This window comes from Elaeis guineensis, chromosome 4 (genome assembly GCF_000442705.2).
Source record: "Elaeis guineensis isolate ETL-2024a chromosome 4, EG11, whole genome shotgun sequence".
In the NCBI taxonomy this organism is placed as follows: domain Eukaryota; kingdom Viridiplantae; phylum Streptophyta; class Magnoliopsida; order Arecales; family Arecaceae; genus Elaeis; species Elaeis guineensis.
The window spans coordinates 126,908,116-126,932,476 of record NC_025996.2 but is presented as its reverse complement, the minus strand read 5'-3'; the positions used below and the strand labels follow the sequence as shown (position 1 = coordinate 126,932,476).

Below are 24,361 nucleotides of genomic sequence, written 5' to 3'. Positions count from 1 at the left end.
TCGTGGCCCGAGGTTGCATCCACTAATTGGTCGATTCTGGACAGAGGGTAACTGTCCTTCGAGCAGGCTTTATTCAGCTTTTTGAAGTCTATACACATCCTCCATTTACCGTTCGCCTTCTTAACCAGGACCACATTGAAAACCCAGGTCGGATAGTTGACCTCTCTGATGAACCCGATTTTCAGGAGTTTATCAACTTTCTCAGCTATTGCCATTTGTCTTTCCGATGCATGACTTCGAACTTTTTTCTTCGTTGGCCGGTGTTTGGGATCAACAGCCAGACGGTGTTCCATAACTTCAACATCGATCCCTGGCATGTCCGCCGGAGCCCAAGCGAAAACATCTACATTCTTTTGTAGAAAATTGATAAGCTATGTCCGTACCTCTTTCCCCAAGTTGGAGCCGATCTTCACCACGTGCTCTTCATTCCCATCATTCAAAGGAATTGAGACAAGATCTTCTATTGGCTCACCCCGTTCTTCAGTCAGGTCGTCGCGGGTGTCCAATCCATCAACCGAACAGGAATCAGGCTGACCATTTCTTTGTAGGACTATGTTATAGCAATGTCTTGCCAGGACTTGATCTCCTCTGACTTCTCCGACCCCCTGGCTAGTAGGAAATTTCAATTTCAAATGGTAGCTCGATACTACAGCTCGAAGGGCGTTGAGGCCAGGTCGGCCAAGTATTGCGTTGTAGGCAGACGACGCCCTCACTACCAGAAAATCCACTAGTGCTCTAGATTGTTTCGGATACCGACCTGCAACTACAGTCAAAGTTATTACTCCCTCCACTGGCACAACATCGCCAGTAAACCCTACCAACGGGGAGCTAATCGGTCCTAACCGACCATCAGGGATGGACATTTTTGAGAATGCATCGTAAAACAAACTATCGGCCGAGCTTCCACTATCAACAAGAATGCGGCATACATCATAAACAGCAATATTTAAAGAAACTACAACCGCATCATTATGGGGGAATTGGATCTCCCGGGCATCTTCTTCAGTAAAGGTTATAGATCTTTCAGTTCTCTGCCGCTTGAGCGGTCCGGCCGATCCACTGGCCGCTCCCCTCCGGGGCCCTCCAGAGATGGTGTTGATTATCCCGATTGGAGGCCGATCTCCAGGCTGTTCTTCCCTCCTTGGCGGTTGGCGGCTCCGGTTGTGGCAGGACCCTCGGTCGATCCTCCCTACCTTCAGGCCGACGTCGGATGAATCTGTCGAGCCGACCCCACCTGATGAGCTCCTCGATTTCGTCTCGAAGCTGAATACACTCCTCCGTGTCGTGGCCGTAGTCACGATGATAGAGGCAGAATTTGTTTGGGTTGCGCTTCCCGAGGTGCAAGCGCATCCTTTCCGGCCTCGGCAGCTGCTCCCTGACCTCCATCAGCACCTGGGCTTTTGGAACATTGAGAGGGGCGTAGCTGTGGAATCTTCCTGGGAGAGAGCCCCGTCGAACTCTGCGGTCCGAGCTCCTCTACTCACGAGCTCAGAGAGGAGTCCGGACACACCTGTGTCCGGGAGGAGTTCGAGAATGTGGCCGAGCTACACTTTGCCCTTTTTCAGCTGCAAGCTTGCTGGAGCCACCCGTCTGCCGCTCCTTCGCTGCCTCCTCGTCGTTCAACTTGAAGGGTTCCTCTGCTCGGGCATATCCTTCGGCCCGAGCCAGCAAATCAGCGAAGTCCCTGGGATACTTCTTTTTCAGAGAGAACAGAAGATCATTCTTTTGAAGACCGCTCTTTAGGGCGGCCATTGCAACCGATTGATCCAAATTCCGGACCTCCAATGCGGCGGCGTTAAATCGGTTGACATAGGTTCGGATGGATTCTCCCTCCTTCTGCTTGATGTTGATAAGGGACTCCGAATCTCTCCGGGGACGCCGGCTGTTAATAAAATGAGCCGCAAACTAGTGGCTCATCTGATCAAAGGAGAAGATAGTACCCGACTTCAACGTCGAGTACCAGTTCCTTGCTGCTCCCTTCAAAGTGGATGGGAAAGCTCGGCACAGGATGACGTCTGGCGCGCCATGGAGCAGCATCATTGTCCGTCGTAGCTTTCGAATTGGGGGAGCTTGAAGTTTGGCGGGATCGGTTCCTGCATGATCATTTAAGAGAAAGGAGGGTCAGTACAGATGTCCTCACTATAAGTAGGGAGAGTGTGGCGGAGCTCTTCGATCCGCCGGTTCATCTCCTGGAGCCTTAGATCCAGGAGGTCCTCTCGACTGCGAGTCTCGAGGGTCTTCTGACAGAATGGAGGTAGGGATCCTCCGGGGGTGGAATCGTGATCAGACCGTGGGCTCTCCACCCTTGACTTCCCCTTTCCAGGGAAGACAGGGCGACTGACCCAAGTGGCCCGCCCTATTGCCGGATTTTGGAACTCCGACGATGCTCTTTCCAGCCGCACTGACGCCTGCGGCTGTTGCTACTGCTGCATGGCCTGCACTGCTTCGGTGAGGCCTCTGACCTGCTGAACCAGCAGGTCGAACTGCTCCATGCCGACTGCCATTACCGGAGGAGCCTGAAAAACTGGAGACGAGGTCGGAGCTTACGGAGCTCGCTGAGATCTGGCCGCGGAGGCCATGGATCGCCTGGTGGATGCCTTTCGGGGAGGCATCAGGTGGAGATCTAGAAGGAGAAGGAGAAAAGGATGTCGGAGAAGATGACCAGAGATAGTCCCATTGAGCACTCCTTTAAGAACAAGGATACTGCGAAGACACAGGCCCCTCTTCTAGCGCCAATTCTGTTGGTTGCAGAATTCCGCCGAAACCCGAGAAGCTGGAGTTAAGATGACCGCGGCCGCCACCGGAACCTGCAAGGAAAGTCTAAACCAGAGTTGGGAGTGCTCCGGCAAGACTCTCCGATGCTCAAGTCAGTACTCTGCTTCAACAGAAATGGAATGCTCGAGTGAAAATTTTAGCAGAATTTCGAGATAGAGTTTAGAGCTTAGAGAAGAACATATCTGGGGGTCCCTTTTTATAGACGGAGAGCGTAACTGATTGACAACGACGTCTGTAACCGCCTGGTAGTGGGTCGTTCAAAGCCACGCGGAGTTTGTTACGGAGAGTAGTGGCGTCAAGGGCCATTCAGGGCCACGTGGAGTTTATTACGGAGAGTGGAGTGGTGTCCGTTGTCACGACTTGCCAAAGAGTGGTGGAGCCACGCGGAATCCGTTGCAGAGAGTGAAGGTAGTGGCCATTGTCGTGACTTGTCAGAGAGTGGTGGAGCCACGTGGAATCCGTTGCAGAGTGGGGTAGAGTAGCAGCCATTGTCGCGACTTGCCAGAGAGTTCGGACCTGTCGGCTGAAGCTCGACTGGGATGTCTGATGGAGCAGAATAGCTCTCTATCTCGTCGATCTAGGAGAAGCTCGGATGTTTCCAAGGTTATGACGGGTCTACTGTTGTTGGGTGCCTAGAGCATTGATGCTGCAGGCGGAAACCATCTGCCGTAGAAGCTCGGACGGGGACTTTCTGTTGGGGAAGTCCGGTTTCATGAAGAATCTGGCAGAGGATCGGCCGGTGGTGGACTTCGGATGGCGTTGTTGAAGTCTGGCTAACGCTATTGAAGGTTGATGGCTGGGGAGGTTCGGCAGACACCGGAGGCGATCGATCGTTGTAGAAATCCAGCTGCTGGAGCCCGTCTGTTGTAGAAGCTCATCCGAAATCCATCCGCTATGGAAGTTCGGACGGAGTCCGGTTCTTGTAGAAGGCTGAAAGGAGGCCGCTTATTGTAGAAGCTCGGTCGAAGATCAGTTGTCGTGGAAGCTCGAAGTAGTGACGAAGTCTGGAAGAAGTTCGGAGTAGGGTCGTCCGTGGCCAGAAGAAGTCTGGAAGAAATTCAAAGAATAGTTGATCACTGCAGAAGATCGGCTGATAGTGAAGCCCAGAGAGCCTTTGGAGCGGTCCGGTAGATGAATGGAGAAGCTTATTGTCAGAAAAGTCCGGACGGTCGAGGGAGTTCAGAAAGACGTCACACAAGGTCGGAAGCTGATAAAGCCCTCGAAGGGTCGGCCTTTTGCAAACTTCGGCTGGGAGTATTTTATACCCAACAATTAGTAACATCATTGGAACTTGGAAATACATCTAGAAGAAGCAGAAATCAAATGGCACTTTTAGGATAAGCTAGAAAAACTAGCTTCTTTTTTTTTTTCCTTAATGAGATTGCTCCACAATCAACATCTTTCAAACATGGTAAGGCTTATCAATAAAATTTAGTTGCATATTATGTGATTACCAAACATCAAACATACAAAAGTAGTATTCAAGAACTCAAATAAAACTAATTTTTAGAATGAGTTTATAAGCAGCAGAAGCAACACCAAATACACCCTCTGAATATGACAAAAGACAAATGGGATCCACCCTAAAGCCAGAAGTATGTCTAACCATATGAGGACAACATCCCATCTCTCATTTATCATAAAGGAACAAATGCATAGGTAACTTTTATAGAAACATATGAGAACTAAATGGACATAGAACTGAAAGAAAACTTCAAGAAAACTTCAATCTAGAAGCCAAGAAACATGAATCCTTTTGTTTTGAGGACAAAAAAAGAAAACAGCAGAGAAGCAAGAACCTACCTGGCAAAAATCCACAATAACAGAATCATTCCGAGCCTTGTGGTTCTTCCAACATTCATCAGCAAATTCATCATCTGGACGACCATCTGCATCTTTTGCTTCAATATAGGGTTTGTTTATTACACGGTTTAAATCTTCGTGCAGCCCATCCAATAGAAATGCAAGAAGTTCCTGAGGAAAGAAATGTCAATTGTCAACATCGAAATTATTTTTGAATGAAATGGGTATAAATCTCCCTATTCAGGCAATAGCAGTTACAAAACTTGATAATTTTAAAGGGTCAAGATGGATGTATCTAGACTTATTACGAAAGCAAGTGCCTAATGCAAATGTTTACACAATACTGAAATGGACAAAAGATCTATGGGAGCAACATTAGTTTCTCCTAGATATGCTACATGTATTCACAGGACTGGAATGAAAAATTACACTGCAGAAACAAAGTATAATTGTTATTTTTTTTAGATGCAGAACCACATTGAACAACTATAAACGACTTTGTAGAATTGAAGGCATGACGTGGACATTAACCACAAAATATTTTCAATATCACACATTCCCTCCCTATTATTTTTGATCTTTGCCTTCTCCATGCCTCATTACCACTGAATGTTCAAAGTCAGCAAACATAAGCAGCTGATTCAAATGGGATAACTTTCTTAATAAAGATTTGTAGATGGCTTGATAATCATGTAGCTACCCATCAAATGCAAGACATAAGCAGTGACAGAAGGCAAAAAAATTTCTCAGAATGCAGGAAATCTAATTTCATGCAGTTAAGTCTGTTGCAGTTACAAGTTAAACTTACAATGAGCTTTAAACAGCCAGTGCTGCGCATAACATTGCATCAAGCATATAATTCTTTTCCCTTAAATGAAACCCAAGGATACAACAAAATTCTACTTCCTACTTAAAACAACTGCAATCCCCTCATTGTCAGATATAGTAATTATGCTGCTTGAAAAGAGAGCAGATGCAGAGACAGACCAGGTGGTGAGTAGGAAGCAAAATTTGTCTTGCCATATATGCAACATCAAGCTTTCCCAGACCTAAATTCTTAAATTAATCACTCAAGCTTAAATAATTTTGGGTCCCAAAAACAAATAATGTGAGGAATCCCAAAGCTTCAGACATGTTACTTGAAGTTCTGTACCCAGGGAGCAGTAGCACCCTAATGCAAGTATCCATCAAATTAGACTTCCAAGACAACAGAAATCATATTCTTGATTTACAAACACATTGTGCATCAGTTGAATCTAATGCATGGTTCTCATTTTTCAACATTACTCGAACCCATGAAAGAACCATCTGAATCTTCCATGCTGTGATTATAAGGGATAACTAAAACAAAACCTTGCTTTATTCATCTTGAATGTGTTTCTATCGATAATCATGTCCCTTTAAAATGTTGGCAATCGTGTTCTCTGAAAGATCTAAAGAAAGGTTAAGTATAAATTTTTCATAAGGATCATGAATAGAACTGACTATGAATAGTGATCCACCTCAAGCAGTATAAATGTGCATAACATATCCTCAAGATCTGTCTACATGCCAGACGCCCACGCCCATGTGATGTCGCCAAACAAGGTGGAAGGAACACTTTTAAGTGGCTAGAAAGTGGAGAAGCTAGAGGATTAGGTGAAGCCTATTGATCTGCCAGTGATTAGGGATAATATAAATCACCATGGTTGGATTCACCTAATCCCTTAAAGAATAAGGATTCGAGGATTAACAGGCTACCCTGGCCCTTCCAAAAGATTGGTCCATTTCCTGAGATGAAAATAAACTGTTGGAGCTGTTGGGAAATAGGATGCCAATGGCAGATATCACTTACAAATGGACCCTTGAAAAGATCATTCATAAGCATATGGAACAACAGATAATGCTGTAACAAAGAATGTCGCCACTAGCTCCTTGATCATGTCCCTTGTGAAAGAATCCTCGTGATCATAGCTTAAGGATTCAATCATTGAATAAATTAATAAATTAATAAAACTATCTTTATATGTTTTTTCCTCAAGATTAGGACAATCTTGAATGGCTTCTTCTTGCACAGGTGTACATGCATTCATGCACATATATATATTTATGTAAAAAGATGATGTATTTACCTATTTATTATCTGAAGGAATATCATGGCATAGGAAAAGAGTTTCAGTGATGTGGATCTCAATCAATCAAATCTAAAGGAGTAAAGCTGCAGATGAGATGGAAGAATTCATAGGCAAAAAATGACTCTCTGGCAAAGCACACTCTTATGAGCTAGGCAAGTAGATTGTCAAGCCTCACAGTTAAAAGTTATTTATAAAAATCATCAAGTTTTTGATCTCTCTTACTGCAGTTTTTCCTAAACTTGCTAAACATTATTGTGTTGGATTTCAACTGCTATGATTGGCATGGACACCATACATGCTATGAAGGAAAATTCAAAGCTAATGCCAAAATGATGTAAACCTTACAAGCTATAACATAATGGACTTGAAGCGTTGTTGGAGGAAGAAAAGGAGGAAACACCAATCCCCTAGAAAGAGAGGGGGGTAGCCAAATAACTAATAATTCATTTTTCAGCTCTCCATCATGGGCATAAGCTGTTCATCACATGTCCATCAAGCCACTCACACCTTAGAAAAAAGGCTATATAAATACTTCATCAAACACTATGTCTGGATTTTTTCAATCATATGACCACCATGACAGATTACATACATGAACGAAAACCTCACTTTAAGTGTTTACTTATGATGCATGTGCTCATGCACGTCTACCTATTATTACAAACAAAAGAGACAATAAATATAAATTCCATGATTCAAGATAAAAAATTAGTGGCTTAGAGCCTCTTGGGTAATTGGATGACTTAATCAGTTTGTTAGTTGTCAAATTCATCAATTAAGCGAATTTGGTAGGTAAAATACCATACACCCTTATTTCTCATTGATGAAAACCAGATCTATAACCCTATTACATACACACATGGCCACCATCTTCCAAGAAAAAGAGGAAGAGGGGTCTTAGCAGAGAAATGAAGTAGCACAGGTATTAAAAGATAGTATACCAAGATTCCATGCACCGTCCTTTCTCATTGATGAAAGCCAGATCAACAAGCCCATTACATAAAAGCACAGCTGCCATCTTTCAAAAACAAAACACACACACACACACACAGGGAGGGGGGAGAGAGAGAGAGAGAGAGAGAGAGGGGTCTTAGCAGATAAATGAAGTAGCATCAGTATTAAAAGATGGTGTTAAGTGTTTGTTGTGAAGGATGAAGAGAACTCAAAACAGAATTTAGCTTCAAGACTCCAGACTCCATAAAACATAGAAAAATATATTATTGTGTTCCTTTATAAGCATTATTTTCATAGAGTATGAGAAAAAGAATGACAAATCAAAGGCTGAATTTGACTTCCAAGCAGAAAATCTGAAATTTAAATTCTGATTACAAATTCAAACTTGCAATACCTACTGTTTAGAAGCTCAGGTATAAGAAATCATTATTAAATAAGCAGAACAAAAAATCTTGACCATAATCCCTTCAAAGTAGAGATTATAAAAGAATAGCAAAATTCTCTTATATAAATTAAGGAAGCAAACATAAAAATAAAAGATTTAATTTTAAGAAAGATAACACATATAAAACTAACTCATGTCCCTCCTTTCTCTAGTTCCCAGTCAGGACAACTCATGTTCTGTACTTCCAGAGAGCTTTCTGGCTATTCAAGAACATGAATGTCATGAAAGACACATGGCTCTTTAGTTCCCTGCACATCAGTGACCTGGCATGTGAAGAACACATGATTGGTGGAAGATCGTATACAGCTCAAGTATAATGTCAGTCTCTTTATACAAGAGCCAAAAAAATAGAGAGAGATGCCTGTTCTAGAGGCCAAGCCATTCGGGTCCTAGCATGGTAATAGAAGGAAATCAAAATGGTGTAAAAGGAGTGTCCATTAGTCAATAAGCATTAGATATTCAAAGTGATCTGTTTCAGCTTTTAAGAAATAATAGTAATATAAAGACATACGTAGTGCTAACCAGCATTCGTCGAACCATTCCGAACCGGATGGTTCAGGCCGTGCCAGACTGTACCAACGGGATGCCAATCCGATTCCGGTGTACAAAACGGCACAGCGGCCATCTTGAAGAGAGGGAGAAGAAAGATAGGAAAAGAGGGGGGGGAGAGAAGGAAAGGGAGAGGAAGAGGGCGCCTCCGAGCTCTTGCCGAGCTCAATAAGAACGGAGGGACAGAAGGAGAGATAGATGACGATGCTTACCGAATCATCGGAGACCCTCAGAGGCCTCCGAATAGACAGACGAGGCGAATCCCTATTTTGAACTGGAGGAGGGTGAAGGCCCTCCTCCAGCCTTAGCCATCCTCAGCCCCCCTCGGTGCTGGCTCACCGACCATCGAAGAGATCGCGGCGGCGTCACCGTTTGTCCGAAAGCCTCTGAGGGCCTTTAGTGATCTGGTAAGCATCTCCCCCACTCTATCCTTCCCTCCCTCCACCCTTACCAAGCTCAACAAGAGATTAGACGGCCTCCGGCGACCCCTGGCAGCCGCCAAAGGCCCTCTCTTCCTCTCCCTCTCCTTCTCTCCCCCTCTCTCTTCCTCTCTTTCTTCTCCCTCTCCCCTTCTTTGCCCTGTCGGTTCGGTCCGACACAGATCGGAACGGATCCGCACCGAACCGTACTGCCGGCCAGCCAGCATGGGGTCCGATTCCAAATCGGCAATCCTTGGTGCTGATCTTTCCAAGGTGAATTATAAGAAAAAGAACATTCTGGGACTGAAGCAAGAAAGGCAGTGCCATTACAAACCACCTAATTTGGGGGATATCGAAACATATTGGGGCCACACTAACACAGTTCTACCCCTCGATTCAAAAAATCCAGCAAGGGAGGAGGAGAAGAAGGAAAAGAGAGAGAGGGAGGGAGAGGTAGGGAGGGAGAGGGAGGAAAAGGGGTTCTCCTATTTCCAACGAAACCGGGAGGTAGGCAGCACTTGCTGACTTCAAGTAGAATCGGCAAAATACAAAGAAGAGTCTGACCCCTATTTTGTTTGAAATAGGAGAACTTGAGAGTTCCAACCCCCTCCCTCTCCCTTCCTCCGCCCCATCCTCTCACTCTCCCTCCCTCCCTTTCTCTCATTTCCTCCCTCTCCTCCTCCCTCTAACTCCCTCTTTGTCGATATACCGTGGATCGGCACGGCACAATGCCATACCACATGTCTAGGCAACTGGTATGGGTCCCGATACTGGTACTGCCATCCTTGGACTGGAGGGTAAAAATTTGGAAAAAAATTCTAGCTTTTATAAAACTTTACAATTATGAATTTAGCGAATTCAGTTGACAACTTTAGAGTATACTTACGGAAAGATTCAGGAAATGATGAATAAGATGATCTGAACTAGCAATATCTTCATTACAATAGCCTTCCACAAGACATAGTAAGCAGGTTCCTAATGACAAACATATGAACAAGAGCAATATTCTAGAGTGCAAGCCACATCCCACATACAAAATTTCTACAACAAAGATTGGAACAACTAGCATTGAATCTCTAAACACAACTGTGCTCACTGAGCACCCAGCAGATCCGGTATCGCAATTGAACGAAGTAGTCTCACATCCTTGCCAGAAATTGTAGAGATTTCATAAATATGATCTGCAGGCAACTTCCTATTCTATATTTCAGTTTCTCCACTAACATAAAGATTAATTTGATCATAGGGAAAACTTATTCAAGACCATCATACACTAGGAAAGGCCATATAATCTGCAATGGTGAAAGGAGATCAAGTTCTATTGATAATTAAGCATATGATGGTGATGGCAATACTGACCTGAGAATCATGTTGATTATATCCACTAAATTGGGGAGCAAACCGAGCTAGTTTTGCTTTAAATGCACGTGGTGCTATAGATGTCCGTCCTGATGACCATAATTTCCTTAGTAACTCTCCAAATGCAATTGCAAGCTCACCCTACACAATTATCACTGAACTTCTTAACTTTGTACTAGAGGCACCCCATAATAAATCACTTAATAGATTTTTGAATAGCTTCCTGATGGACTGAATATGAGAATAAGTAAATAACTAAGTACCAAATGACAAAGGATCTTACTTGCATTCCCAAAGGATTCTCCTTGTTTATCTCTTCGCTGTAATCTTTCAAAAAGTACTCTACCAGAGGGGCTGTGTGAACTAAACATTGAATGGCACTGTTCATGAAACAAGTGTTCCCCAGATTATGCAATCCTGTCAGTCCGCGACCATCTACTTTTGCCCCATTGTTTAAAATGTCATCACCATCCTCTGCATCCCTTAGTGGCAAACTAAAATTATTCCCCTGTAGCAAATGAGTGCCAAATCCAGTTGAATAACCATTTGATATAGTAGGGCCTCCAGCAATTGTAATAGATGACCTCGATGGTTCTAGTGGGACCAAAGCAAGTTCATTTCCTGTTGTATTTGTGTCAAAACTAGAAGGCCAAAGCTCATCAGGTTGCACCTCCAAAAGAATCTGCGCAAATAAATGCTTTTACAGATTAACAAATAAACTTCCAAACTCAAATGTTGGCAAACTTGCTATGTCATAACAATAAAAAGTCTGGCATATCAACATTTCCTAATTTTAGTTATAAAAGACATATCTGAAACATAAAATATTAAAAGTAGAGTTCAGCCATCTTAAGAAATAATTTGCAAAATTGGACTTTTGAATGCATATAGAGTAAAATATAGATTAAGATTAATTAACCTTGTGACAATCTTACTGACAGCTCAGATGCTCGGTACACGATAGAACTATCATCACCATGGTTAAAGATAATTTACAAATTTAAACCAGAACTAGACACAATGAGCATAAGGCCTAACAAATTGGGATTTGAGTTTGATGACCACTCAAAACATGACATGCCATAAATATTTGTTGAACCCATTTAACAAATATAAATGGCCATACAAGTAATGATATTATATGGGTGCAGTCTTTCTAAACGTAGCTTAACATAGCAGTAAGGCACTAAACATGACCAGTCAAGCCATGTTTTCAGAAAACAGCACAGTGAATCTGCATCAAATACTCTCGGTGTATCAAAACATATTAAAAGAAAAAAGAAAGAACTGGTACTTTTGTTGGGAGGATAGAATTATCATAAGAATAGACATGGAGAAAATCTCCAACCAATGATGTTCAAGGAGGACAAAGTGCTTTAGTAACTAAAAAAGAGATGTAGTTTTGGACTTGAATAGGTATTACATTTAAATGCTGTAACATAATAGAGAGTAGTTCTTGTTTACAAGTAAATGTGGAAAAGAGACAGAGCTGTGATAAAGCTCAGCAGTGATCCACTATCTGAAAAATGTATGTTGTAGTATTTATAGTCTCTAAGTTTATTTCCTAGAATACTGGTGACTTGTACGATGAGTTACAACCCAAATAAGTCCCAAAATATGCCATAACATAGAAGACTTACCTCCTGGTCCATCTGCAACTGAGCTTCTTCTAAGGTTTGATCAAAGTTATTCAAAATATGATTTTTGCTCTTTTCATAATAATCCCAAATACAGGCCTGAAATGAAAATATAAAAAAAAAAAAATTAGTTTAAGTGATTTCATATGTGTTTAGAGTGAACTCACAGTTTAACATGAGACATGCCTTTGACTGTTCTAGCTCAAGGAGAGTGCAAACAGTTTTGTAAAGCTCGCTGACTGTAGCCTGAAATGAACAGATCATCAGTATCTGACATTTTATTTGTGAATTCTACAAGTTTGATCAGAGTTAAGAAAGTTCATTCTATAGAAAATCGCAGCTCATCTACTATGTAGTCAGTTTGTAACATGATTATGAGGCATTAGATGGTAGTTAAATGCATGTATGTGTCTGGGTATTACCAAAGAAAGACATAGAGCAAATCAGCAAAAAGTAAAAGAAAGAAACTTCTTTCACTTTTCAATGATCGCAGAAAATCACAAACTCAGAATGATAAAAATATATATATCACAGGGAAAAAAACATAACAGACTAAAGGACTTGTGAATTTTCACCAATAATAGAACTGAAACTGAGATTTAATATATGAAATGATGAATTAATTTAAATGTCTTGTAATCACTCGCTCAAGCTGTTAGTACCACAGGCAGATAGCAAAAATATTTTGATACATAAACTATCACTACAAAGTGAGCACTGGTAGATTCTGTATAATACTCTTAATTATTTTATATGGCCTGAGATTCATAACCTAAAAGCTGAAAGTAATCTCATTGATCACTGAGTCATAGGTCCTCTCATCAAGTACATCAAACACAATCCCTGGATCCAAAAGCAATTGGCACCTATGTAAGGTCTCAGAGGATTCAGCTAGAAAATATGAGCAGAGCAATAGAACGGACAAAAGCAAGAATAAACAGGACAAAGGGCAATCAGCAACACCACTTAAAAGGTGAAAAACAAGCTTAGATGAGAGAGAAGAAAGAATGAATGAGAAAGAAGATATCCTGCTATATCAGACAGTTTATAGCAGCAATCCTGATTATTCCTGCAAAATGAAAAAAATGGCATGCCTAATTGATAGCTTTTGTTGGAAAACTTGTAGTGGGCAAGACATTATCTGCACATAATACAACGATTACTCAGATATGATAGTTTGGTTGCTCCTTCATAAAGCCAACCCCAAAATAGTTAGGACAAGGATTGGTTGTTGTTACGGTTATGACATGAATAGTCCCATTGATTAAACTGATAAACAACAGATATGTGAGAGAGGTATGCAGATAAGTAAATCGATAAAGCAGATGAAGATATCAAAAGTAATTTTTAAGAAGTGTCGCTCTTAAGTCAGCGGCATGAACTTTCTTTGATACAGCAGGAAATGGTTATCAAAAATGAGAAACGAATTTAACTAATAAGACAAGAAATACCAAAGAACTGAATTCAGAGCAATATAGGAAACACAATATACACATATAAAAGGTTAATAAATTATGTTCACAGGAATGCCAAAGTAATATGAAAATTACTACAACATGAAAAAGACAACTAACAAGAACCACTTTAGAAAAGCATGTCTGAGGTCCCCAAAGGCATAAAGGTAGACACCTCTTCTGCACGACGGCCATAGGGCATGAGTTGAAACATCTTAGGTAGCATATATCAAGGCTGACAGAAAAAATTCAGGAAGTACCTTTCTGCTAATCCTAATTGTTCTTTGGGTGTTGTCTCTTGCATCAATTAATTTAAGGCACAGAGGGTAAACTTCTACTCTGAATTCCTTGACATTGATGCCCTCAGAAATGACTTTCCTAGGTAGTTCTGGTCCTCCCTTGTACCTATCATAAAACCCACAATGAGTAAAAATAAATAAGCATATGGAGAGAAAAAAATAGACATCCATTGACATAGATTATAGGAAAAAAAAACTAGAGTAAATTGTCAGCTGTAAAATATGAAGCTTAATGACACCAGTCATAATATATAAAAGCTGGATCTCAGCAAAATACAGAATTGAATAAATGAATAAATACATAAATAAATGTGCAACTTTGAGCATGTCTTATAGCATCCTGACTACTAATCACATTAATTATAACAACCATCACTTACCATAAAAATTAGAAAATTGCAAATTAAAAAAAAAAAACAAACAGAGTTCCAATAATTAACCAGAAAAGCCTTTTTTTTTTTTTTTTGAGTTCTGAAAGTTACTGGACATCCATGAATTTTAATAATTCTCTCAAGAACTAAAGAAGAAATTTTGGGATTTTTTTTTTTTTAGTTGACTCCAGGAACTTCGTCCTTGTTCTTGTTTGCATCCCTTTCAAGATTTTATGTCTTAAAGTCTCTTTCACAATTTCCAACGCTTTTAATAGATTTCTATAACTGTTTGAGGTATTTCAAGTTCATTTTCAGAGTGAGAGTTGTTTTTCTATGAATTCATCATTTTTAGGGATCGGTGGCAAGCTGTGTGGAATAACACTACAATCATCACTGGATTGAACAATAGATTGACATGTTAAAGAATTTTCAATGAAAATCAAAATCTCGATAGATCAACATGTGTTTCAAGTTTTCCTATAATCATTTAATAACATAAATTAAACTTTTCCTAAAGAAGGTTACACTATGAAATACCATTCAAGGAGCTTCTTCCAAACTTCATGGGGCACCAATGTATAATCTTCTCCTTCCTGCAGATTCCGCTGAAGATCAAGTTCAATACCTTCTGCATCTATTCCATTTAATACAAGCTTAGAATTATCTATTTTTCCAGGTCTTGGCAGAGTAATTAGATTGCCCTGGCTAGAGTGCTCACTGAACCTGTCTAACCCCACGTATTCTTGCCAGTCCCTCCACCATCTGCACAAGCAACAGCCACATATTGGATTGGAATCATGCAACAGAAACGTCTAAGCAAAAAAATTTGCTTAGTTGCTTTTTTTCAACAAGGGAGGAAAATATGGTTGACTAAGAGGGTTATATAACTAGAACAACCTAAAAAGAGAACCAATGTACTCTCGAGCTAAGAAAAACTATACCTTCCAAATTTTTGACAATAAGATTAAAGAAAAAGAAAAGATGCATCATATGTAGATGTTTGATCAGTGAGAAGCATACTTGTGCCTCTTGCTGTTAAACTATGCTCAACTCTGAAGCCAGAGAACAGGTAACCCATGTTATTAAGTCAAATTCAAGCATGAAGCTGCTATTTATATCTAAATACAAGTGCTGAGGAAACCTAACTACCAAAGAAGCATAGAAAATTCATCCCAATATGTATGGACCGAGTCCTATCATGCCAACCATACAACTACGCACTTCCTGAAACTTTGTATCATCGACTTTAAGGCATTGTGAAGAAGACCTGATTTGGAAATTAAAATAAGCATCATTTAAATCTTAAGTTAGTATAGATTCCTGGAGTAGATTAACTTCCACAACAATTCAGGGATGACCCAGCCCAAATTTGAAAACTTGAGACGTGTATGAATTATTAGATGTCCTTCTGAAATTATATGTCTTCTTGAAAACCTAAAAATTGAAGCAGTAAAAGAGCTTGAAACTTGTTTAACAACGAAAGAGTAGTTTACCAAAAAAAAAAAGCTCTAATAATTAAATTTCCCATCTAGATTCCCTAAACGACTACTTTTTAAGGATATTTTCTCAAGTTACCTCAATAAGAAAGTAAAATATTGCATGAGACGTGTCGTAATCCAAAGAAATTAAACGTAGGAAGCTGGGTTACAGACAAGCAAAGCACCTGCAGAATTAAGCTAAGTCCCGCAATGGACATGCTACCTCCACTTTCTCTCACAATCCCCATGATTTCTTCTCAAGTATGATGGCCCTACCAATTAAAATGAGGACCTAGAAAGGTTATCTGAAGATATCTAAAAGATCCACGATCTACACAAGCTCTTTGAAGAGAAGATTCACTGAACTTCCATATTTACCAAACAATGTGCAATATCATCAACAAAAAATGCAGCTTTATTTCCTTATCGTCATCAGATAATAATTTTTTTTTTTTTGCAAAAAGAAAGTCCAGTATCAACGGTACCTTACAGCTGGCATGCTAAATAACTTACCCTTCCATGCTCCCTGCTTTCTTTCCATCATACCCCAGGGCTATTAGACAATGTCCAAGGCACATCTTATACAAGCAACCCACTTCTTCAAAGAAAGCTAGACAACTTCAGCAAATGTCTGAGGCACATCTCATACAAGCAACCCATTTCTTCAAATTGAAAGCTAGACAACTTCAGCACTTCTTTCGTTTTTCCTGAATAGCTTGTTTGCTTTTCTTGAGGTTCAAGCTGGAAACTGATCGCACTAATGGTGCATAAGCACCATGGGTAAAATCTCACTTATATAAAGTCTCCACAATGACAATTATGCTGAATCCCATTCCCTCCAAAATCTAGAGACTAAAAATAGTTATATCATGATGTAATTAGAATTAAAATGGGCAATAGATTCCTTTCTAAGTTTTCTGAGCAAACCTTTTAATTTATCAAATATGGTCAAATAGAAGTGACACATTTAGTGTAAAGTAGAAGATAAGCAAGGGGGAATTTGGGTTTTATTCTATCTATTATGTATATGCATCATTAAATCAAGGGCAACTTTACAACAGAGTCTTGAAAAGGAAATAACCCCTAACAAAGCCATTCATTTTTTTCATGTTTTTTCTTCTGTTCTTTCGTTCTACAGACTAACATCCCTATGCAAGATGGAATAGATATAGGGATCAAATTGGCTGGCCAAAGCAGTTTTAACAACACATCTTACTGTACTTCTTATTTTGTTAAGAAAATTGCTCATATCTTTTTCTTTTGACCTTCTTTATGCATCATAAACTCCATAATCTTAATCTCTTTAAAATGGGGATTCAACCAAGCATCGTGCCTCTTTTCTTCTCCATTAAAATTTGTTTCCTCTGTCAAATTTTCAAGTTGTGGATCTAGTCATTGCATTAGATCCCTGTCATTTTGTCCTGTAAGGAAATACTTGAACTAGCTGTAATTCACATGATCTCGCCCACCACATCTTTAACTTCACACAACACATGCCTGCATTATCAACTTGGAAAACATCTTGGTATATCCAGACACACGTTTGTCCCTTTGATTAAGTTGATAAAATTCAGAGAAAAGCCTTCATGATAATCCACAAGGAATCTTTTAATAAGAATCTTCAATCCCCTGATGATACACTGCCTGTTCTTTACAGACCTGTTTTCTTTTTTGTGTAACTTCATATCTGTACACAGCACAGTACTCTATAACTTTACCAGATAAAATTGCACTTTTGTCCTTTTAGCAAGTGAAGCTGCCGATGAGTTATCCATGCTAAAGAATCAATCCAATCTAACTCAAGAACCTCTCCGTTCAATCATGGGATCACAAAAATATTGCAACCCATATATTAGTGTCTATATTTTTCAAAATATTGAGATTGGTGTCCTTGGGTTCCAAATAGTGTGTTCTTCAAAAATAACAAAAGCCACCTTTTTGTTAAGATTATCCGCTGGATTGAATGTGTAACATCAAATGGTGTGCCAGCAATGAACTGAGAAAGTCGCTTGAACCTCCTTCCGGCCACTTAAGGTTCTAGCTCTAATATGCATTGTTACCATGTTGAAGAAAATGCAGACTGAAGGCTTATCCTGATGCATTTTCTTGCCTCATTTGTTACCATTGGGGAAGGACAGCCATCCATAATATTTCTCAGATGCATTTCACATGATATTACCCAGATCTTGTGCAATCTAATGACTGTCATGTGTATTTCACATGTTCTAGCTAGTTTATACTACACTTAAAAGTGAAAAAAAGAATGTTCGGTAGTGTTTTTCCTCACCCCTCCATTGGTCACACACAATTTAGATTACCAAGTAACCACATAATTGTCATATCATAGAAGACTTTTAAATGATTTTGTACATCATGTCACCTAGCCCTCTAGCTCTTGAAATCATGGCTAACCCTTCTAATTAAGTGCTTCCTGAATTAATAAAACTTAATAAAGAAAAATTCATGATGAACATATGGTGACTTTAATGGGGGCATAAAGAAGGGATCAAATAGGATTTTTTAATAAGGATGGATAGATTATGAAAGGGTAGAACATGGGTGCATCTCTCTCTCAAAACCTTTTCTCACTATCTCTCCATGCACCCTACGACTAATGTTAGATCCAACTCCTTTCATTCTCTACAAGGAAAGATTACTTGCATGACATCACCTAATCCCATCTGATGCACATCCAGCATAATTGCATAAGCGACCCTTTTCCAAACACTTTATTCTACATGATCTGATGATTTGCATAACTTGATCCATTTCCATCCAATGAACATATGACATATTATCTCCCTCTTTTCAATGACTTATTCCACAAGTTGCCTTCACAGGCTGCCTTATCTTATTTAGACTGGTCAATACCAGGCAAAGGAAACTCATCTAGAGCACTCCGCTTCAACAATTACGAAGATATTCATCATGGCATGGGCACAACACCAGTACCTCAATTAATTCGCACAAAAAAGAAACAAAAGGAAAAAAGAAAAAAAATCTTTATCACAAATTTTTCATCTTAAAAATGTACATATACCAAATTTAAGGCTCATGCATTGCATTATTCAGAAGAACTACATTAACTACATTCACTTAAAGATACAAAATCTTAACAGAGTTCCAAGCCCAATCAACAATCCTACCAGTCATCCAGAGAATAAAACAGGAGCTATAGAGATATCACACATTGCCCAACAAAACAATCAAAAGAATCACCTTAGGGATACCACGTAGTACAGATCCCCTTCCTTCTGATTAGCCTCGGCGGCTCTGGTCAACTCCAATATAATCTCTTTCTCCTCCTCGGGAGTGCACGGCAGGCAGCTTCCCGCCGAGAGGAAGCCCTCCGAATTAGGAATCGTCATCCCAAACAGCCAAAACTAAAACTGGTACAAGAATCCAATCAAACAAAACCCCTAGCTCTCCAATTCCAGCCAGGAGAAAACGCTTCTGAAATCGAAAAGGTATCCGTCGAGAAAGATTGGGAGAAGTCGATCGACGGAAAGAGATTCGAAACCCTAGATCGAAGGCAATTAAAAAAAAAAAAGGAGATAGGAGGGATTCAGTAACGGAGATTGATAGAGAGAGAAGAGGAGAAGGGGCGGGGGGAGAGAGATACCGATGCGAAATACAAAGAAAAAGCCGCTTCGGAACGAACGATCCCTCTAGAGGGTCAGATTAAACAAGGGCTGCTGAAAATAAGAAAATTGGGTAATTATTATATATAACGAGGTCACCGAGGAGAACAAAGCGAGAGAGATGACCTCAATGATGGACCAGGTCGAAAAGACCTATCCAATAGCGACTCACCATATCATCCCCCCTCAGGATTCGGATGGATTCACTGAACCTGGTCCATTTAATAATTTCCAGAGAGAGGGAGAGGTGTTACATGCTTGCCAGAAATAATATATATATATATATATATAAGTTTCAAGGTTTCAATAGCTTAATTTTTTAAAAATTTTAGTAGGTGTGAAAGCACGCAATTTGAATATTTGAAAACTGGACAACCTGACCCCATAGGCCTTAAAAAGACAATACTGCCCAATATGGGATTAAAAATATAAGTAACTATAATCATTTGTTTATTTTAATGAATATTTGGACAAAAAATGTAATCAAAATTTAGATATATAATCCACTTATCAAACTTCTCTTTCAGAAAGGGAAAAGAAAAAACTCTGCCCATCATACATTCAATCCCAACCAATTGAAATCTTCTTAAAATTTTAAAAAATCCTCTTTATCCCATTCATACATTTTATTTCTCTTGTCGCTCAATTTCTAAAATTTCTATTTTTTACTTTTTTTCGAATGTGCAATATATGTATTTAGATTCTGAGCTGTAGATTGTGTGGCAAGGAAAGAGGATCAAACTATATGATGAAAGAAATAACCAAGACAAAAAAAAAAAAATGAAAATCGAAAAGAAAGAAAGAAGAAAGGAGGACCAGAGTAATAGGATGGTGAATGGATCGTTTGTTATTCAGAAAGAAAAAGATTAGAATATAATCATATATTTTTTCAATAAGAATAGCACTACTGAGGAGTTAATCAACCCATGACCCAGCCTAATTGGATCCATCTTAATCCATTTTCAAAGACCTACAGGCTGTAGGCCAGATTGGGGTTTCAAACTGGACTCAATTTGAAAACCGTGTTGGTTCTAGATTTTGCAACATCCAACTGGAACCCAACTTCTACATCATCTAAGTCAAAATTCTGTCAAGTCTAGTCAAATCCAACAAACCAAATCATGTAACGCTCTTTCTCGTTCCGTCAAAATGCATTTTCCAATTTGTTGAGGGAGCCCTCATCTAAATTAATTCTCTCTAGTCATCCCAAAAACCCCATCTCCTCTAACTTATTCTAATTTAGATATATCTAAATATTTTTATTTATTTCAATAGATTTTTATATACAATATTCTCAGGTATATCATTATTTATTTTATAAAAATTTATAATCCATAAATTTTTACCTTAAGAATGACTATTGTCTTAGGAACAAATTCAAAACGCTTTTTGCTTGAAAATCCATATTTAAGTTGGCATTCTTTTAGTTTTTTTTAGAAACTTTAATAATTTAATATTTGATTATTTATTATTATATTTCTATCTGTAAAAGAATAGCTAATTTTTTTATCAAAACTATAAATCCAAACCAATCACATCTCAACTTTGTTATGGGCATCTTGAGTTGGCTCCAAATCATACCATCGTACAGGTGACTTATTAACTTCGATATTTTTCATCAGTCCAATTTGAATCAATCTGATTAACCATTGCCGGATTTGGTTCCAAGATCAAAACCTAATAATGAAAACAAGGTAGATTAGGATCAAGCATGACTCCTTTTTTTCACACATGATCTTTTTAACTTCTGCCCCTTACCATTTCAATTCTCATAATCAAATCAAACATAAATGAAGAATTAAAGTAGTTCACTAATGATTGGAATTTTCAAGACTAATCATTTACTTTCCTATTATTGGTGAAGATAATGCAACCCTTGGTTAAATTCTATTATTGAAAGAGATTGGGACTTTGCTGCCAAGTGTGAGTGAAAATATTCCATTAACTAAAAAAATTGCCTATTCCCCCTGAAACAAGAAAGGCAGGAACCAATCTATGATTATAAAGATGGATTTGGAGAATACACAAGACATTAAGCTAGAGGTCATCATTCAAGGAATATATAGAATGGACTAGATGCATCCCACCGTATCCTTTTCTACCATCATTAATTTGCAGGGGGCCTATTACATGCTTCTCTACTAAATGTGTCATCTATACGTTCATTCTTTGCTTGCAAGTCTTTTAATCTTTGTATATAATGTATGCCAATAGTTATTAGCCTTTTAAATTAATACTGATGGGCCACTTGCTTTATGCTGAGATGTTATTATTGTAATTAAAGCTTCTTTATATGATCATGATATTATTGTGGAGGTTATTTTCTTGAATTATGTGGCCATCACCAACCAGTAAAAATAAAACATCACTACTTTTTCTCCCCAACTACTTCTATCCAAGGCTCAAAAAATTGATGGTCAGAAACCTTAATATCGATGTCAAGATTTTCACCTCTCATGAACCTTGGTGTTAAAATTTCAAGTAAATAGATATCTACTATTCATCACAATATTCACATTTGACAAGATGAGCTATAAAACTTGCTAGGTGGATGAGGGACATGATTCCTTGCCAACTCATTGCTCCACTTGATATTTAACTATTGGCTAGCATGCTTTTGGATGCCCAATTCAATTCTATCAATTAGCTAGCTTGTCGATAAATTTTTGCATAAGAAAATGATGCTAGAAGGGGCATGGATAATGTTAATTGGGATATTTTGAGGCCGCCTATGAATTATAGTGGTATCATTGCCAAGATGACTATGATCACTAGGAATATGATGAAATTTTTTCAAGCAATTTGAACACATAGAGGTCTGCCCTGCTCAACAACATCTCATGGGCTAAGGGAGCCCCTGGAGAGAATGAGGCTGGTGATGGGTTGGTTGTTACTTCACCATGGGCATTAAAGATGCCATATCCTACAAACCTAATTTTTAGGGATCAGAACTTATGGTGGTTAATTGCTTTTTTGGGTCAATGGAACCATGCAAGTTGAAAACTAATTTTGGATCCATCATTGTCTCTCTTATTGCTCCATTTCTTATTGTAGTGTGAAGGATTAGTGGTGTGGATTCAAGATTTCAATAGAGAGAAATTGATGAATAAGTATATACTTGCATGCTTGGTCGAAGTGTTAGGATATTTCATGCAAGATAACTGCACCCTAGAGTATGGATTTTGGAAATTGCTTTTATAGTTGCCTTCCGACATATGAAAACCTTCATAGTTTATACCTCTGACCTGATCCGAGATATATGTCACCTTCACAAGGAGGACGCTCCTCATTTTTCTCCAATACAAGCACTCTAAGAAAAAGGGCGATTGTTTAGTGCGAGAGCAAAAGACTTGACTTAGAGTCTCCGGTTTGCCTCTCGAGATCCCTAATTGCCGGAATAATAATTAGGTCTTATTCCGAGAACTCGTATAAGTAAATTTAGGGATAGTAATGCTTAATCTATTTAACTTGATCCAACCTATTGTAGATGGGATTAGATTATCTGTTTTATAAAATACATAAATTGAGTTTTGAATTTTTGACCCACTTAATAAAAAGATTAGGTTCAAATTGATAGATTTTTAATTTATCATGTATCCAACTTGATCTATATCAAGCCCGACTCAATCTAATTTCTATAGGTCAATTTTCTTTTACAAGGACTAGAAAGGTTTTGGCTCAAGCATATTTAAGTAGAGCAGCTCTAGAGAAAGCAGAGGGGTAGCATATCCTTGAGCTCATCTTTAGAAGTTTTACTCTCACCCTTGCCTCTATTGCTACAGGGGAGAAGAGGATTCTTCGGAGAAATTCCAATGTTATAAAAGGCGTTAGGCTTTTACTTCTATTGTTTGGTAGCGAGTTGGCTATAGATTCAAATTGATCAATGTAAATCATATTTAGCTAACTCAACTTTTATATTTTGACATTTTTGGTGCATCCCGTAGGAGATATAAAATTTTTAACTATGGCTAATATGGTGTCACACTTCAAACAAAAAAGAAAAATATTTTAATAATCAATATTTACACCAAAAGAAGTAAAATTATCAATTGAAGAGCACCTAAACAGTAGTAGCAAGGGTCCATACAATTTTTAAAAAAAGAAAATTATGTATCTAAATAATTTAATAGCACCTGCTTGGTAGCAACAAAAATAATCAAAAGCTATATTTTTTCAAAGAAATATAGTCTTTCATAAATTTACTTCCATGAAAAAAAAAATTAAAAAATTTTTTATGAAATTTAGTAAAAAAAACATATTCAAAACAGGAGAATCTTAATCCCCTATCCCGAGCATCCTTGCCATTGGGATAGGGCCATGTAGCAATGGCCGTTGCGCGTGTCGCAGGCTGGTGGAACGGCTAGCAGTCGTTGCAACAGCTACAACCGACAAACGGCCGGCGTTAGGCCGGCCTTATCCCATCAAAGCCCCCTCTATTTAGACCCCCTCCCACCTCTCTTTCGATCAATCCTCCATTAAGGCCCTCTCCCTCTTCTTTCTTCCTCATCTCCGACGGCCGTCGTATTGTCTTGTTGAGTGCTGCCACCCCACTAAAACTTTGATTTTCTTCTCGAAACCTCAAGTGTGTCCTATTTTTTCCTATTCCAAGTACTGTCACCATAGGTCTTGTTGGAATCCACATCTGATGAGCCTCCTTCCCTTGCTTCTTCTCTGGTCAAGGGAACCACCACCAAGGTAGTAAGAGGTGATGTCCCTTTTCTCTTTTCTTTCTCATATGCATGGTCGGACATCGTACCTGATAAGTATAATAATTTAACATAAAGAAGTATTAAATTTTTTAGTAATTGACCCCTATTATATAAAATTTGATATTTTTTATAAAAATTATTGTAAATCAATTCATTTAGTCTACAGATATGCGTATGAGATACGGTTCAGAACAATTCACGATCTTTTAGAACATAGTATGAGATCCACATGGTGGGGCATAGGAGCGGGCATGCACAACCCATACAAAAAGTATAAGAAATAAATGCGTAGCTAAGGATGTGCCATATGGAGATGCACCGGACGTGTGAAGGAAGATTAGCTTGCTGGTTGAT

At 39.0% G+C, this 24,361-nt stretch overlaps 1 protein-coding gene across 1 annotated transcript in view; it reads right to left on the bottom strand.

Annotated features, from left to right (window-relative positions):
• Window positions 1–19,416, bottom strand: part of LOC105034613 (ubiquitin carboxyl-terminal hydrolase 9) — a 36,942-nt gene extending 17,526 nt beyond the window's left edge. The window contains exons 1-9 of the mRNA XM_010909828.4: window positions 19,280–19,416; window positions 18,877–19,178; window positions 14,717–14,941; window positions 13,770–13,914; window positions 12,242–12,301; window positions 12,059–12,154; window positions 10,702–11,100; window positions 10,419–10,559; window positions 4,579–4,749 (exon numbers count right to left, since the gene is read on the bottom strand). Coding sequence (XP_010908130.1) covers window positions 4,579–4,749; window positions 10,419–10,559; window positions 10,702–11,100; window positions 12,059–12,154; window positions 12,242–12,301; window positions 13,770–13,914; window positions 14,717–14,941; window positions 18,877–19,025 — 1,386 coding nt within the window. The 5' untranslated portion in view covers window positions 19,026–19,178; window positions 19,280–19,416. The remainder of the gene's footprint in view (window positions 1–4,578; window positions 4,750–10,418; window positions 10,560–10,701; window positions 11,101–12,058; window positions 12,155–12,241; window positions 12,302–13,769; window positions 13,915–14,716; window positions 14,942–18,876; window positions 19,179–19,279) is intronic.
• Window positions 19,417–24,361: the final 4,945 nt, after the last annotated feature.